The sequence below is a fragment of the Mustelus asterias genome, chromosome 6, assembly GCF_964213995.1.
Source record: "Mustelus asterias chromosome 6, sMusAst1.hap1.1, whole genome shotgun sequence".
In the NCBI taxonomy this organism is placed as follows: Eukaryota; Metazoa; Chordata; class Chondrichthyes; order Carcharhiniformes; family Triakidae; genus Mustelus; species Mustelus asterias.
This window is the reverse complement of record NC_135806.1, coordinates 101,292,533-101,310,208: the sequence shown is the minus strand read 5'-3', so window position 1 is coordinate 101,310,208 and position 17,676 is coordinate 101,292,533. Positions and strand designations below refer to the sequence as shown.

Below are 17,676 nucleotides of genomic sequence, written 5' to 3'. Positions count from 1 at the left end.
TGGTGATTTGTTACTGTACAAGTATTAAAATGGGAACTCTTGGTGGATCATTCAGCTAACGACTGGAAGTGGGAATCTCCTTTTGAAGCTTATTGAAGCCTCTGTGGCGATTGTAATACTATGCAAAAATATAAACCAGCACAAAATAAACAATCCAAACCAAATTTATAAATCTAAAATATGTTGCTTTGATATGTATGTTCCCTTAGTGGCTGTTCTTTTGGAATTTGCCTATCCTGTTGCTACCCCAGTGGCTCAATCATGTCTAGTGGAAGGTTGCTGACTTTCAGAGAGAGATTGCAGATGGCCTTACAGGATGCCCTTGAGCAACTTTGGGCCGAAAACACTAGGCTTTGGGGGTTGCACTGTTTAACATGGGAAAAATAATTTGGGCTGGCTGACTGACGGGCAGCAGTGGGCGACTGACGATGTGGCAGCAGTCTGAGGATGAATGCTATCATCCTGAAAGAGGACAGTAGGTTGATCTTCCATGGAGCTGTGGCCTCTGCTCTGGAGTAATCTGTTGAAAGACAAATTGCTGGACTATTGTGAGACAAAGCGGCCTTAAAGTCCCTTTGAAATTGGTACTCTCATTCACAATGGCAGTAGTCTTAAGCTTACATGGTAGCCAGCTGACCTGAATTACAGATTTTAGCTTCCACTGCAGCCCTCCAACATTGAGTAGCTTCTGCTTCTGCTGAGGGAGGGGCAGGAGTGCAGGAAATAGATCAAACGTGGTTGAGGACCTTGTCAGTGGTAGCAGGGTTGGGAGGGTGTGGTGGTAAGGAATCCTCAAGGTGAGGCAAAAGGAAGAGTTATCTTAACCTATGTTGAGGAAGGTTCCATCAATGGAATGGATGCACTGAAGATAGGCAAACTGGCAGAATGGAGTCCTTAAAGAAAGCAGGGTGTGAGGTAGTCATGAAAATCAATGGGCTTGTAAAGTGTATTGCCAACTAAATTGGTTGGCACTTCCATGCTAGAAAGACTGGTATCCAAGCACTGCACAAAGCCCTGTACCAAATTGCTGCCAAACTTACGGAAACATGGAAATTCATGCCATAGAAGAATGCTGTCCAAAGGAGAGCCAAATTCATCTATACTCCTTGACATTGCACCTAAGCTCTCTGGCAGCTTTGCCCAGCAAGCAGTTTATTGCACATACTCCTCTACCTTCTTTTGTAGGCCAGCCCATCAAAATGCTCATGAGTCCTCATCCTGAATTGATGGGTGACCTTGTTCTTTGGCAAACTGGGACCTGTGGAATCCTTGTCCTGTCTGCAGGGTACTCACACCCAGTATTGCACCCTGTGCAGATCCAGGTTCTGTGTCTCCTCTAAATGCAGCATCAGCTGGTGGCTGCAGGTGTTAAATCAAGTGATAGTGTTCCTTCACATCAAGTGTTTTGTTGATCTTCCACCACTGCCTGCTCAGCTGGCAGAACTTAGAATCTGAAAGGAAGAAGGTGGAAGATATTGTTCCAGTGCTTGGTGTTAAGAGGGTGAAGCCAGAAATGCATGCTTGCACATTTCTAGAGACTGTAAATCAGAAGGGATTATAGAATGAAGAGGAAGTGGAATACGAGGAAGATCAAGCTCGACAATACCAGCACCTTCTGTAGTCCCACAACTGATCTTGGTCCCAGCAATGGCTGCTCCAATGATGGCAAGCACTGGCTGTTCCTTGGGGGTAAGGTTTGCAGGACATCTTATCCCTGCCAGTTAGCTCCTGCTTTCCTGCCAGTTAGCTCCTGCTTCCTCGAGTTGTGTGCCACCTTGCCTTGCAAGTGCGAAGGAAGTGTGTCATAGAATCATAAAGTCCCTACAGTGCAGAAAGAGGCTATTTATCCCATCAAGCCTGCACCAACAACAATCCCATCCAGGCCCTATCCACATAACCCCACACATTTACTCTGCCAATCCCCCTGCCACTAAGCGGCAATTGAGCATAGCCATTAACCTAACCCACACATCTTTGGAATGTGGGAGGAAAGGAAATCCACACAGACAAGGGGTGAACGTGCAAACTCCACACAGTCACATGACCCGGGGCATTGGGTTTAAAAATTGGCAAGTCATGTTGCAGCTTTATAGGACCTTAGTTAGGCCGCATTTGGAATATAGTGTTCAATTCTGGTCGCCACACTACCAGAAGAATGTGGAGGCTTTGGAGAGGGTACAGAAAAGATTTATCATTATGTTGCCTGGCATGGAGGACATTAGCTATGAGGAGAGGTTGGAGAAACTTGGTTTATTCTCACTGGTCCGACAGAGGTTGAGGGGCGACCTGATAGAAGTCTACAAGATTATGAGGGGCATGGCCAGAGTGGATAGTCAGAAGCTTTTTCCATGGTGGAAGAGTCAATTACTAGGAGCATAGGTTTAAGGTGCAAGGGGCAAGGTTTAAAGGAGATGTACGAGGCAGATTTTTTACACAGAGAGTAGTGGGTGCCTGGAACTCATTGCCGGATGAGGTAGTGGAAGCGGATACGGTAGTGACTTTTAAGGGGCGTCTTGACAAGTACATGAATGAGATGGGAATAGAGGGATATGGTCCCCGGAAGGGTAGAGGGTTTTAGTTAAGTCAGGCAGCATGGTCGGTGCAGGCTTGGAGGGCCGAAGGACCTGTTCCTGTGCTGTAATTTTCTTTGTTCTTTGACACAGGTTATCTGGTAAAGAGGCACTCCCTGCTTCCCTGATCACCAGTCTGCCAAGTTTCACTTTGTAGGCTGGATCCTTGGGGCTGCCCCTGTGATGGTGAGTGGGCTGCACAATATCACAGATGGGGCAGGCATGATGCCACTGCTTGGGTACCCAACACCCAATTTCTCCCATTGCCTGCCATCCTGATCCCAAATTTTGTACATCACTCCTGGTTTCTTGCTTGCTTTGAGACTCTTCTTTAAGCTCTGTCATTAGTTCTCCCTGTATCCATCACTTCTATTTATTCTTTTCCTTTTCTCTGAATTAGCAACTTGCGCTACTTATTGTGTCTGCTCTGATTGTCTTGTGTGTTCTTGTACTGAATTCTGTTTCATGTGCACTTTTTGGTTCATGCTCTCTAATAATTGTCACAAATCCTACTCCAAAAGCTATCATCATTCTTTTTTCTCCCCCAACTGAAACATCTGAGTTTCAGCAGCACTAAGATTATGGCAGTTTTGCATTCCCAAGTGATCTTGATGAGGGAATGTATAGTTCGAAGCTCAACTTGTGAACACCTAGGAGGCAGATAGAATTGAAGGATAGAGTACTCAGCTTCTGGTGGATAGCAGACAGGATGATTCAATCTTGCTTATCTTAAGATGAACAATGTTAGTACTTTCTCTATACTGATCCAGTTTTAAATTAGGTTGCAAATCAAAGATTTGAACTGAACTAAGAAAAACTTCTGTTTTACAGTATTCATGCGTTGTCTGTTGAGTAAGCTACAAAAAGGGCAGCTGATCGATGAGTGGTTCCCTCTCAGTTCACATTTTCCACTAAAAGGAATTGAACCTGGTTCTCTACGGGTAAGAGCGCGATATTCATTGGAAAAGATTATGCCAGAAGAAGAATACAGTGAATTCAAAGAGGTATTTCATTTTGTTTCATTTTCAATGCTCTGCATGTTCAGTGGTGTTCTGTAACTTTTAATCAAAGCACTAGCCATCAACTAGATATCAAATATTAAAAATCATGTATTTGGTAACATTACTAAGCAATCATTTGCACCTTTTACAATTGTTGCATAAAACCTGGGTGTTGAATTTCTTTTCTGTTCTATTTTCTTTCATTACTTTAAACACAGACATTGGTTGGAACAACCGCAGAATCCGACCTTGTTTTGAGTGACCTTGCTATCCAACTTGAGTACTTAACCAAATCATACAATACGACTGGAGTTTATGATAAGAACTTGCTTTCGTGCTTCACAATTCACAATTGTGTTTGACAAATTTATTATCGTTTTGAGTATTTAACTAGTAGGGTAAATAAATGTGAAACTGTAGATGTACTTGGATTTCTGAAAGGCATTCGATAAGGTGCTACACAATGGTTAATACATAACATAAGGGCCCAAGCAATTGGGGATGATATGTTAGCATAGAAAATTGCTTAATGGGCAGGAAACAAAGAGTGGGGTAAATAGAACATTTTCAACTTGGCAGGTTGCTGCAAGAACCAATGCTGAGACTGCAGCTATTTACAATCTATAATTATGATTTAGATACATTATTCTCTCTGTTTCTTCATCTAAGTTTGCTGATGATACAAAACTAGGTAGGAATGTAAGCTGTGAGAAAGACTCAGGCTGCAAAGAGATACAGACAGGTTCGCTGAGCAACAGGGTGGCAGATGGCGTATAATAGTGGAAAAGTGTGAGATTGGTTCGTGGGATTCGAGGGTTATCCTACAATGAGAGGCTGAGTAAATTAGGCCTGTGTTCTATGGTGTTTAGAAGAATGAGAATTGAACTCACTGAAACCTACAACATTCTGAAGGGATTTGACGTGGTAGATACTGAGAGTTGTTTCCCCACTGAGAAATCTAGAACATGAAGCTACATTCTCAAGATAAGGAGTCGATCAAAGATTATATACCTTTGGAATTCTTACTCTAGAGTATTGTGGATATCGCATTGTTGAATATATTTAAGGCTAAAATGGGTGGATTTTTAGTCAGAGAATCAAAGTTTTAAAGTTTATTTTTTAGTCACAAGTAGGCTTACATTCACACTCCAAGAAGTTACTGTGAAAATCCCATAGTCGCGCCACTCCGGCGCCTGTTCAGGTACATTAAGGGAGAATTTAGCATGGCCAATTCACCTAACCTGCACATCTATGGACTGTGGGAGGAAACCAGAGCACCATGAGGAAACCCACACAGACACGGAGGATGTGCAAACTCCACACAGACAGTGAGAAATATTTCTCAGGACATGTCTGACTGGTCAACCAAAAAATATACAATTGTGAATAGAAGAAAATGTCACACACCTGCCACCCACTGATGCATAACTAATGACTTGTAATCCAATGAGGCTCAAATTAACTCCCATAGAATCCCTACAGTGCAGAAGGAGGCAATTTGGCCCATCAAGTCTGCATCGACCACAAACCCACCCAGGCCCTATTCCCGTAAATGCACATATTTACCCTGCTAATCCCCCTGACACGGGTCAATTTAGTATGGCCAGTCAACCTAACACTCATCTTTGGACTGTGGGCGGGAACTGAAGCACCCAGAGGAAACCCACAGACACGGGAAGAATGTGTAGGCTCCACAGAGACAGTGACCTGAGGCAAGAATTGAACCCGGGTCCCTGGCACTGTGAGGCAGCAGTGCTAACCACTATGTCACCATACCACCATTGTCCATTGCACCATTGTCCATTATCCAAGCACACTTTAGGCACTGTGAGTATACTCATTAATCAGCTCTTTCTATTTCAGAGGAAACAGTAGCAGTTCCTCCTCCAAATTTATTTTAAAAGTGAGTTTGCCCACTGAAAAGCTAAGCTGTGCAGCCAGCAAAAAAAATGAATTTATGTAGTGTACTTAGAGTGGCAATAGTCACAGTTTTGGAAGGAAGAAATTGGATGCCTAGCTAAAGAAGAGGGGAGTGCAGAAACTGAAAAATGGAATTGTGCCAGTGTGGCTAGCATTGATCTTCAATGCTAGAATGAAGGATGGTGTTTGGACACGAGCCCAGTGTCAGAAGGACAGTGAGTTTAAGTGCAATCTTTGAAGTTACAAGAATACTAAGAGAATGACCATGGAGGGATTTAAAGATATGGATGAGCGTTTTATCCTGTTCATCCATTGCCCCAGTGCTTCAATGTAGATTAGCAAGGACTGGAGTAATGGATGAATAGGATAAAGTGCAGAATAGGATAGAACAGTTCAATTTTGGGTGAGCTGTAGTTTATAAAGGATGACGTATAGAAGGTTGGACTGGAGACCTTTGGAATTGTTGCTTCTAGAGATGACTACCTGCAAGAATTGATAGTGGGAGTTGGCAGTAGGTGCGAAGATGGATGATGTCATAGTGAAAATAGATGATCTTTGTAATGGCAAGGATATGTGGTCTGAAATTGAACTCAAGGTTGAGTGAATTAGCAAGTGTGGCTGAACTTGAGAGAGTAACTGGACCAAGAGGTGATGTTGATGTAGAGGGTACTGACTTTATTGTAAGTGGCAGATAATTGATTTGGTCTTCCATGTATTTGAATTGGAGGAAATTGCATCTTACCCAAAACTAGAAAACGGAAGTTCTAGGTGCAAACTAAATTAGCTGATCTTAGTGGGATCATGATAGGACCACCACAATTGTACCCAGTATTCCTGAATTGGGAACGGAAAAAGTCATCTGAATTCCCATCACTCCCCATGACTGCAGGAGTGAACATCAGATAAGAATTTAAGTTACTCAAAATTGTATCGATGTATTCTACGAGCAACCGAATGTCCCTTTTTAGCTTTTCTCCTGGTTTTAATTGCATTTAAACAATATAACTGAGAAAAACAAAACATCTTCATTCCCTCACCAAGCATCAGCAGCAACTTGCATTTATGAAGCACCTTTAACGTAATAAAATGCCCTAAGGCAGTTTGCAAATGTTGTAAAACAAAATTTGACATTGAGTCACATAAGGAGATTAAGCGAGATTATCCAAACCTTGGTCAAAGAGGTAGGTTTCATTCCAAAGTTTAGGGCTTTGATAGCTGAAGGCACAGCCACCAATGGAAGAGCAATTTAAATTGGGGATGCTGAAGAGACCTGGGTGAGCACAGGTCTTGGAGGATTGTGGAACTTTCAAAGATTACAAAGAAAGGGAGGGCCCAAGCCCTGGAGAGATTTGAAAGCAAGGATGCAATTTTATTAAGACATTGCTTAACAGGGGCCAACATTTATTAGTTAGCACTGGAGAGAAGGGCATTGGGATTGGTGCCTGTTAGGATATGGGCAGCAGAGATTTGGATGACCAAGTCAACGAAGGGCAGAATATGGGAGGTCAGCCAGGAGTGTATTGGAATGGTTATACCTAGAATAACAAAGACATGGACAATGTTTGTTTCTTACATATATTACCTCATAAAAATAGGAATAAAGTTATTGCAAAAGGGAGAGGTATCACCTGGGATAATTCAGGAAGAAATTTAAATAATAGGTATTTTTGTGTCAGTGTTATCATGTTGGAAAGCCAGCTTTATCAGATATTGCCTAGTGGACTTTAGTCCTGTGGTCTTGGTTAATCAAATGTGTATTATGGAGTCTACCAAGTACCAGATCTTTGCATCAGTCTTAATTAAACTTCCAACATTACATTGTGGTTCTACAGAATTTAAAACTTGATTTAAATATTTTAAAAAGTGTTTTTACTGAAATTATATATTTGTAAAGAGTCTATCAAAATTAATTAATGTATATTACATTTTGGTTTGTTAACTACCTTCTCATTTTTTGTAGCTTATTCTTCAGAAAGAGTTCCATGTGATATATGCCTTATCCCATGTGTGTGGCCAGGATCGCACATTACTGGCCAGTATTCTACTGAGAATTTTTCGGCATGAGAAGCTTGAATCACTGTTACTACAAATACTCAATGACAGAGAAATTAGTATGGAAGGTAAGCCTATTATATCTAAATCACTAAGCATTTCATTATAGGTTGTTTATTGGATTAAATACATTTGTAATGTAAATTTATTTGGGCTGTTAAGCACTAAGAGCTACTTTCTTATATTTGGGGTGTGCTATTTAAAGAAAATGCAAGTTGTGATTTCGACTTTTAGCTTGGTTTCCACTGTTGGTTGTTCACCAATTTTAATGGATTAACCCCAAAAGTGCACAATTGCACTGGTACAGTTGCTGTTCCATAGTTCTTTTCTGAATAAAGGCCATTCTCCGTACAATACAATATGCCTATTGTGACCTTCATTTGTACTGAACTATTAAAGTAAATACTAATGGTAAGTGTTACAGCAAATCCTTTTACTTTCTTTTGCTTCTGGAATTTTGATCTGATCTGTTCGGCTGCATTTTTGGGCCTTTGCTCAGAAATTGCAGTTACAACTTTACAGATGTCTAGTTCATGGCAAAGGAATCTTCTGTAGAGCTTCTTGTTGATTACAAGTGCCATCAATTGGCACAGTGGACCATTCTTAGATTGCCAAGGAAGAGGAGAATTCCCCATCATAGTAACAGCTGCCTCATTAGCAGTCACAGTCGCACAATTCTGTGACTTGTACTAGGAAATTGGAGAGATGTTTTGCCAAATGGCTTGAACTGGACTTTTTTATTTACTCTTAGGGTGTGAATGTCACTAATAATATTTATTGTCCATCCCTAATTGCCCTTGAGCAAGACCATCCACTCCATTTGTCATAGGTAGGAACATAAAGAATTTGACCCAGTGACAGTGAAGGAATGGGAATATAGTTTCAAATCAGGATGGTTTGTAACTTGGAGGAGAACTTGCAGGTGGTGGTGTCCCCATGCATCTGCAGCCCTTGACCTTCCAGATAGTAGAAGTCATAGATTTGGTAGGTGCAGTCGAAGCAACCTTGGCGAGTTGCAGCAGTGCATCTTGTAGATAGCGTGCCGGTGGTGGAGGCAGTTTAAGGTGGGCTGCTTTATTTAATTCTTCCACTGAGTGTGGACATCGCTGGCTGGACCAACATTTATTGCCTTGGCATATCTTTGCCCCTCCCTGATGTATCGCAGCGTCTGCAACTTGACCTCCAATTCTCTTGCATTGGATCTGAAGCTCCTCAAGCCGCAGACATGTGTGCCTTTGGTCACACAGGCATCCAAGAGCTCTCATATTCTGCAGTTGCAACACATCATCTGCCCTGTCATCCTTATTATGTGTTAATTTATTTTTCTTAATTATAATTAATCAACACAGATTTTGCTTATAACCTTTACTACTGCTAGTAAACATTGCTGCAACTAATAAAACTTTCCTATTGATAATAAATTACATGAGTCTCGCAGATAACTGAGCAAAATATTCATCAATCAATTGCTTTTCTGTTTTAGAAGCATAGAAAATGGAAGCAGGGGTAGGCCATTCGGCCCTTTCAGCCTGCCCCGCCATTCATTTTGATAATAGCTGATCATAGAATGCAATATCTTGATCCCGCCTTCCCTCACATTCCTTTAGCTCCAAGATTTCTTTTTGAAATCACACAATGTTTTGGCCTCAGCTACTTTCTGTGGTAATGAATTCCACCACTCTCTAGGTGAAGAAATTTCACCAGATTCATTACTCTCTGGGTGAAGTAAATTACAAATTTAGTTCCTCAGCCATTTCTTTGTTTCCCATTATGAATTCTCCTTATTCTGGCTGTAAGGAGCCGACATTCGTTTTGTTAATCTTTTTCTGTTTACATACCTAAAGAAACTTTTACAGTCAATTTTTATGTTCCCGCTAGCTTATTTTCATACTCTATTTTCCCCTTAATCAGTCCCTTGGTCCTCCTTTGCTGAATTTTGAACTGTTCCCAATTCCCAGGTCTATTGCTCTTTCTTGCCAATTTGTATGCTGCTGCTTTGAATCTGTGCTGTCAGACTTTGATTTCTCTCGGAATATGGCTGATTCGTTCTGGAGCCACAGAAAGACTAGATTGGATTAGATAGTTATTCTGTCTAACTCCTGGTCCTCTTTTAGCCCGCTGTTCTAGGTGCTTCTGACTGCCTCCGGGTTTTTCTTTCACCCACATTCTAGGTGGTGTTTACTGCCTCTGCGTCTGGGTCCTCTTTTTGCCAGTTCTACTAGGTGCTGCTGACTGCCTCTGCGTTATCTTTTTGCCTGCCCCTGAGCACCTTGGCCAGTTCTGGTTCCCGAGACCCAGCAAGACATTCAATTAGTGATGAATGTAAGGAAGATGCTACAATGGAGGGACTTTGGGTCTTTCTGGAGGAATTAATTTAAATGAACTAAATGGTCTCACTCATCTGTCATTGTCTTATGCCATCAAGGCTCCAATTTTCAGCAGTATGTTTTGAGCCCAAGTCACTTTTAGATTCTTTATACAAGGCAAATTAGTAAATTTGTAGACAGCCAGCCTTGTATTAATATTGTTGGGAGTTGCGGTGCTTTAATAACGGTGGGTACAGCTTATAATTAGAAGCTTTAACTGGCAAATTATATGTCAAACTGGGAGTTAAAAATCAATTTCAGCAAATAAAAATTATTTCTTTAAAAAGCTTTTGCACACTTAATAACAAATGTACAAATTTAGTGTAGGTTTCCACGCTAATTCTCCCTTCTCCGTGCTTCCAGGATTAGAATTGGCAAAAAGTGGCATCTACATTCTTAAAATTTATTTGTGACTTTTTCTTCAGATGAATCCACCACACTCTTCCGTGCTACAACCTTAGCAAGCACACTTATGGAACAATATATGAAATCAACAGCAACACCATTTATCCATCATGCTCTGAAAGAAACTATCCTAAAGATAATGGAGAGTAAGCAGTCATGTGAGGTAAGGTATGGGAGTGCTGTGAAGATTGCAGTAACGAGGACTAAACCATTTATGGGTGCATTAACACAGTTTTGTTATCCATAAGGAGCATTTTCCATTTTTCTTCAGTTGTAGTGTATACTGGGAGTCCAAGACTCCGAAGAGGAGGAAATCCTCAGTCCTTTCCGTTTAATATATTGAGTATAAGTGCAGCATGATATAAAAATCACCAGTATAAAATGGCCAGAGAATGCCTTGCTTCTCCTGGACATTTTATAACTCTAAATGTCAATTTTAAATTGTCATTATGCACACCCCATAAACAATTTGAATTTATTTAAGTTCAGTAAAGAGCTGGGAGTAATATTAACGTTCAACATGGCAGTGAAATAGTTAAGTCCTTGACTGAAAGCTTGGGGAGAATTTTATGGAGCCACAAGAGTGGGAAACATGGCAATGCATGCAAAATCTCAATTTCCCAACCACTGGTTTAGATCCTGCAATAAAGTTTGTGAAGTGTCGAACCTCACACAGATCTGTGGCGAGTTCATACTTGTAATATATTTGATGCCATGAATACTCATTAGCATAAACCTTTTCTAATTACATCCGACCTTCAAGATAAAGTTAGTGATGCACAAGATTCTTGTGGCACCCATTCACATTTGTTGAAAGGTGATGTTGTTTTGTGCAGTTGTGTGTGGTTTAACTCTGGCACAAGGGAGAGGAACAGGAGAATGGCAGCTTCAATGCAGGGGTATAACACCTGCAAGTGTGAGTCAGTGGTGATTGGTGGGGTGGGGGAGAAACTGTGAAGTGGTTGAGGTAATGGAGGAGTGGAACATGAACCCAGGGGAGGAAAGTGTGGTGTAAAGGGCATACAGGACTGAACTGGGAAAGGCCTGGTCTCATTGTGTGTGGTGGGGCGGGGGAAAAGAATGGTTAATGGGAACAGGCAGTCAAGGTAAGAAAATGAGGGGCCTAAGGGCAGCGTCAATACTGTCCAAATGTGTGTCCATCTCGGAGTTTGGCTGGTAGAATTCTTAAAGGGCTTTGAATTCACGTACAACATTTAATTTATCCCTGCTGAGAGCGATCACAATTACCTTTACAATGCATAGAAGACAGGGCCAGCTGCGCCTGCAAGAATGGCGAGCACAACACTAGACACTAATGTGAACATTTAATAAAGTGTATACAAAACACAACATTTTTTTTTCCACAATAAAGAAAATGCCCCTGTAACGGTCACTGCATGCCAACTAATGCATGTTGGACATTTAGCTCGCTGACTCGGCCAGTCTGAACAAATAACAAATGATGCACACATGACTAATGTTAAACTAATGTAATGTGAAATATTTATATGTAAAATTTAATTTTGAAGAACACCCAAGCTACCTTTGTGCATAGGTGTCATGGAAATTCGGTTGGGCTGGAAAGGTTTTGACCAGAATGTAGAACCTCCCTGATAGGTTCTTTTACAACCCACCTATAGCTGCAGCATTGTCAACTGACAGCGGGTTTCATCACGAAAAAGCTTCCATGCCTGTTGCCAGCGCTTAAAATTTTAATTATTTCTGTGAGAAACAGCATAGAGCAGAAGTGCACACACTTCCTGTTCCGCCATCGGGAACTGCAAAATCCGTCCCAAGTTTCAGTTACACATCCCAAATGTAAACTGGAGGAATACAAAGATAGTTTGTGGGCTTTATTTTTGACTTTTAGTGTCTATTTCTGGTTTTATTCTTAATAGCTGGAAATCAAGGGAGGTATTAACTCCCAAGATTGTGGCAGTGCATCAGAAGTATTTTGTTTAAAATTGTTTTTTCAAAAATGCTGGATTGGAGAAGGAGTCCTCACTTACAACATGATAATCAAGGAATTGATCAAACTTGTTTAATATATTTAATCCAAAATATGCTAGTAAATCATAGATTTCCTGTGGACATCGAGTGAGATTTATGAAGGATCAGTTTTCACTGAATCTGATCATACTTGTTGACACTTTTGTGATTCCTAGAAAATGTTTGCAATACTTTTTTGTCTAATTTCTTTCCATAGATACAGCATTAATTCATTGTTTAGAGACTGTCTTATTTCACAAAAATGTCTCACTCATTGAAAAATGTAATTGAATAAGCCTTTGATTTACAGTTAAATCCTTCCAAGCTTGAAAAAAATGAAGATGTGAACACTAATCTGACACACCTATTAGGTCTTCTCTCAGAATTGGTTGAGAAGATTTTCATGGCTGCAGAAGAACTGCCTCAGTAAGTAACAAATTATGTAGCTATACATTGTGGACCAAAAAATCTATACATCTCAAATGTGTTTGTATACTGTTAAAATGAACATGATGTGTGATTTCTCCAACCATTCAGAAAGCAGGGGAGAAACAAAAACCGAAAATGCTGGAAAATCTCAGCTGGTCTGACAGCATCTGTGAAGAGAGAATAGAGACAACGTTTTGAATTGAAACCTTGGCTCTATTCTCTCTCCACAGATGCTGTCAGACCAGCTGAGATCTTCCAGCATTTTCGGTTTTTGTTTCTGATTCCAGCATCCGCAGTATTTTGCCTTTAAGGGAGGGGAGAAGTAAGGTAAGAAAAGCAAAACCTGTAATTTTATGTGGAATGAGAGAGAGAAGAAAGTTTCATGGTTGCTGAATTGTAGGTTTTTTACACAGAGGGTGGTGGATGCCTGGAACTCGCTGCCGGGGGAGGTAGTGGAAGCAGATACAATAGTGAATTCTAACGGGCATCTTGACAAATACATGAATAGGATGGGAATAGAGGGATATGGTCCCCAGAAGGGTCGGGGGTTTTAGTTAATTCGGGCAGCATGGTCAGTGCAGGCTTGGAGAACCTATGCTGTAATTTTCTTTGTTCTTTGTATCATTCATTACCAGTTATCATTAAGAATACTCTTGTACAAACAAATCCATGTTCCTGTGCTCCTTCCATCATTGTCAACCTCAATTTCCCCCTTGAATAAGCTATCTGCTGCTCCTCTGTGCCCTCTTAGTATTCTCAAAGAGCCTTTTGATCCACCTTTTCCTAGTCATTACAACTGGCCAACCTTCTATTGGCAGCTTTTTTGCAGTGTCTACAGGATACTAACCTCGGTCTCCTTTCTCTTCTGCTCACCCCAACTCTCACTAGTCTCTTGAACCATGTAAGTGAATCAGCACTCACCACTCCTCTCGGTATTTCTCTCCAGTATGAAGCCTCTGCAATTCAACACCCTATTGTTGATGGTTGCATTGATATCTTGACTTTGACTGAAACTGAGCTCAAAATTGAAAATATTTGTCCCAATCAAAAATTGGCTATACTTTGTACCAATTGCCCTGCACAAACAGCTACAGTGGTGGTGTGCCCCATATCACCAAGTCATATCTTAGACTTCTCCCCTACTTGTTTGGTGTCCTCACCTCCTCAAAACACTTTTCCTTCATTCATCCTTTGTCTAATCTTTAAAATTCTTGTTTTCTGCCAATTCCAACCTAAATTTCTGCCAATGATACCCTCGCTCCTTTCCTTCATTACTCTTCCTAATCAACTTGCCAAAAAGCCTACCTACAACTTTCTGTGATTTACCATCCTAACCTCAGTCTATCTTTACTCTCAAGCTCTTCAATGTGTTATCATCTCCCAAATCCATCCCCATCTTTTGCACAACTCTGATTCTTCTATTAACTCTCTACTCCATCACAACACCAAAAGCCTTTAAACAAAGTCGAAAATTACATTTGCTGGGACTGGGGTGCATTATCCATATACATCTCCTCCCACCCCCACTACCCCAACAGGTTTTCCACCTCTGTGCAGACGTCATTGATTGACCATACCATCATTCAATTCTAGAAATCTAGTTAGCGATGGACAGATTGTTTACACTTTATATTTATTTACTGAATTGCACATTTCAAACATATACCTCCTTACCCAACATCCTCAGTTTAATCTCCTATTCATGCCTAAACTGAAATTTCAACTGCATATTCTTTCTGTTACAAAGACAGCCTATTTTAATCTTTCATAACATTGCTCATTTATGCTCCTACAAGAGCCTACCTGCTGCTTAAGCCATCATCCGTACCTTTATCATCTCCAGTGCTCACTTGGTCAGCCTTCCATCCAGTAAAATTTTGATCTAGGTGTCACAGATTGCACAAAACTGGTGGTCGAGCTCATAAGTAATTTTAATGCAGATTATTAAGAGAATCATAGAAACCCTACAGTGCAGAAAGAGGCCATTTGGTCCATCGAGTCTGCACCGACCACAATCCCACCCAGGCCCTACGCCCTTATCCCTACATATTTACCCGTTAATCCCTCTAACCTACGCATCTCAGGACACTAAGGGGCAATTTTAGCATAGCCATTCAACCTAACCCGCACATCTTTGGACTGTGGGAGGAAACCAGAGCACACGGAGGAAACCCACGCAGACACGAGGACAATGTGCAAACTCCACACAGACAGTGACCCAAGCCGGGAATCGAACCCAGGTCCCTGGAGCTGTGAAGCAGCAGTGCTAACCACTGTGCTACCGTGCTGCCCCAGGGCAACAGTTTAAATGGACAATAAAAACTGAGACCTGTGACAGGTGAGAACAGTTTACTGAACCCAGAGGATGAATGGACAGATGTGAGTGCTGATCCCTCTAGCTGTTGGTGGCAAGCTGTTCTATCCTCAGTCTCTTGAGCTAACTGAAGTGTTAGGTAGCTCTCGTTTTTACTCCATTCAAAGAAGGCTGAACACTTCCCTCTCGTTATCCCATGTCAATCACTTACTTATTCAATCTCATTTATTCAATCAATGGTAGGTACCCAAGGTGAAATCCTATTCATAACTCTGCTTTGAGCTCATCTGGCAGCTTATCTTTGTTCTTGGTACTATTTATTATCTTCTTCCTGACACTAATCTAGAAAAGTGGGTGTAAGACTCCCCTTATTAAATCAGGAATGTCTACATGGAGGCCTGTACCAGGAAGAGTCATGAGACCTCAACATGAACCTCTGGAGAGCATCATTCTCCTTGGCTATTATCTCTGCCCTGCTGGCTAAAAAATTGCTTTTGAAGGGAAAATGAGCAAGAGAAAAACAACCTTCTGCTAGGAGTTCACCATTCTATGCTTGCTAACTGTATAAAATTTTTAAAACTGCAATTGCTTAGTTCTCCACCTTGTGAAGGAAAATATCTTATTGACATCTCACAACTGATATTTGGCTAACTATTTCAAACCTTTAAGCTTATTTCCATAATTTCCTGATTACATACCATATATAACATACTAAAATTACGAGAGTATCAAAAACCAATCCCTCAGTGATTACCAAGAACATAGTCAGCAACCACAAACAGGGAATTTGACTGACTTTATGGATTAACTCATACCAGCCATGCTCTCCCAGTTTTTGAATTTTCTGCTCCATTTCTTTGTCTCATTGGACCATCTTAACCAGATGTTTTTCTGATGTGCTGGTTCTATCCAGGATTGATCATGGAAGCCCTTGTTCAAGATTCTCTTAAGGTTAACGTGCAGGTTCAGTCGGCAGTTAGGAAGGCAAATGAAATGTTTGCATCCATGTCGAGAGGGCTAGAATACAAGAGCAGGGGTGTACTTCTAAGGCTGTGCAAGACTCTGGTCAGACCCCATTTGGAGTATTGTGAACAGTTTTGGGCCCATATCTAAGGAAAGTTGTGCTAGCCTTGGAAAGGGTCCAGAGGAAATTCACAAGAATGATCCCTGGAATGAAGAGCTTGAGGAACAGTTGAGGACTCTGGGTCTGTACTCATTGGAGTTTCGAAGGATGAGGGGGATCTTATTGAAACTGTCCAAGACCGTAAGAAACTACAAAGGGTCGTGAATGAAGCCCAGACCATCACTCAAACCAGCCTCCTGTCCATTGACACTGTCTACACTTCCCGCTGCCATGGAAAAGCAGCCAGCATAATCAAAGATCCCACGCACCCCGGACATACTCTCTTCCGGCAGCACGATGGCGCAGTGGTTAGTACTGATGCCTCACAGCGTCAGGGACCTGGCTTGGGTCACTGTCTGTGTGGAGTTTGCACATTCTCCCCGTGTCTGCGTAGGTTTCCTCCTGGTGCTCTGCTTTCCTCCCACAGTATGAAAGACGTGCTGGTTAGGTGCAAAATTCTTCCTCAGTATACCCAAGCAGGCGCCACTGTGTGGCGACTAGGGGATTTTCACAATAACTTCATTGCAGTGTTAATGTAAGCCTACTTGTGACACTAATAAATAATTTTTATTTAAAAAATTTTTAAATAAAAATTCTGTCAGGAAAAAGATACAAAAGTCAGATCATGTACCAATCGACTTAAAAACAGCTTCTTCCCTGTTGCCATCAGACTTTTGAATGGACCTACCTCGCACTAAGTTGATCTTTCTCTACACCCTAGCTATGACTGTAACATTCTGCACTCTCTCCTTTTCTCCTCTTTGTACGGTATGCTTTGTCCGTATAGTGCGCAAGAAACAATACTTTTCACTGTATACTAATACATGTGACAATAATAAATCAAAGATTTCCAGCATCTGCAGTATTGCTTTTCTAACTGAAGGAGTGTTTTTACGCTACACTAAGAAAAAGGAGGCATATTCGCTCTTGTGGTTTTCTTTGACCTAGAACAACTCCTGCAGTATATCTTTTTTAAAAGAATCAAGTCTCTACAGTGGTGATTGAGTAATAAGGATTGCAGACAGCAACCTATGTAACTCCCCTGAGTGAGAAAGGTTTTATATCCAGTGACTTGATGCAGTTTATTCCAGTCGAAACACTTGCGCTATGATTTCAACTTCAGCATCCAGAAGAGATAATGGTCTTCATGTGCAACAATGTGATAAGTCACCAATCTTCAGAGATGTAAAATTGTATACTTAGATTTTTAAAGAAGAGTTTTTGAACACCTTGCAGTCCTTTCAGTAACTTCTCGATATGTTATTCCAATGTATTATATTTCCACAGGGCTTTAAGATATATTTATGGATGTTTACAAAAGTCTGTCAAGCAGAAATGGCCGAAAAATCCCACAATGAGAACGAGAGTTGTGAGGTAAAATATTTTGTAAATTATTTTTTTGTGATTCACGCTTTCAGATGGACTATTTTGAATTGCTACTTTTTTTGATTAATGGTAGGTTAGCAGTAATAATTTTCACCCTGTTTTGAAAAACAAAGTAAGTTAT

General features: G+C 41.0%; 1 protein-coding gene across 1 annotated transcript in view; it reads left to right on the top strand.

The window, feature by feature from the left end:
• The window catches only part of LOC144495025 (ras GTPase-activating protein 1-like), a 196,163-nt gene that overhangs the window by 159,397 nt on the left and 19,090 nt on the right, over positions 1 to 17,676 (top strand). The window contains exons 16-20 of the mRNA XM_078214823.1: positions 3,402 to 3,574; positions 7,452 to 7,611; positions 10,335 to 10,477; positions 12,614 to 12,729; positions 17,457 to 17,543. Coding sequence (XP_078070949.1) covers positions 3,402 to 3,574; positions 7,452 to 7,611; positions 10,335 to 10,477; positions 12,614 to 12,729; positions 17,457 to 17,543 — 679 coding nt within the window. The remainder of the gene's footprint in view (positions 1 to 3,401; positions 3,575 to 7,451; positions 7,612 to 10,334; positions 10,478 to 12,613; positions 12,730 to 17,456; positions 17,544 to 17,676) is intronic.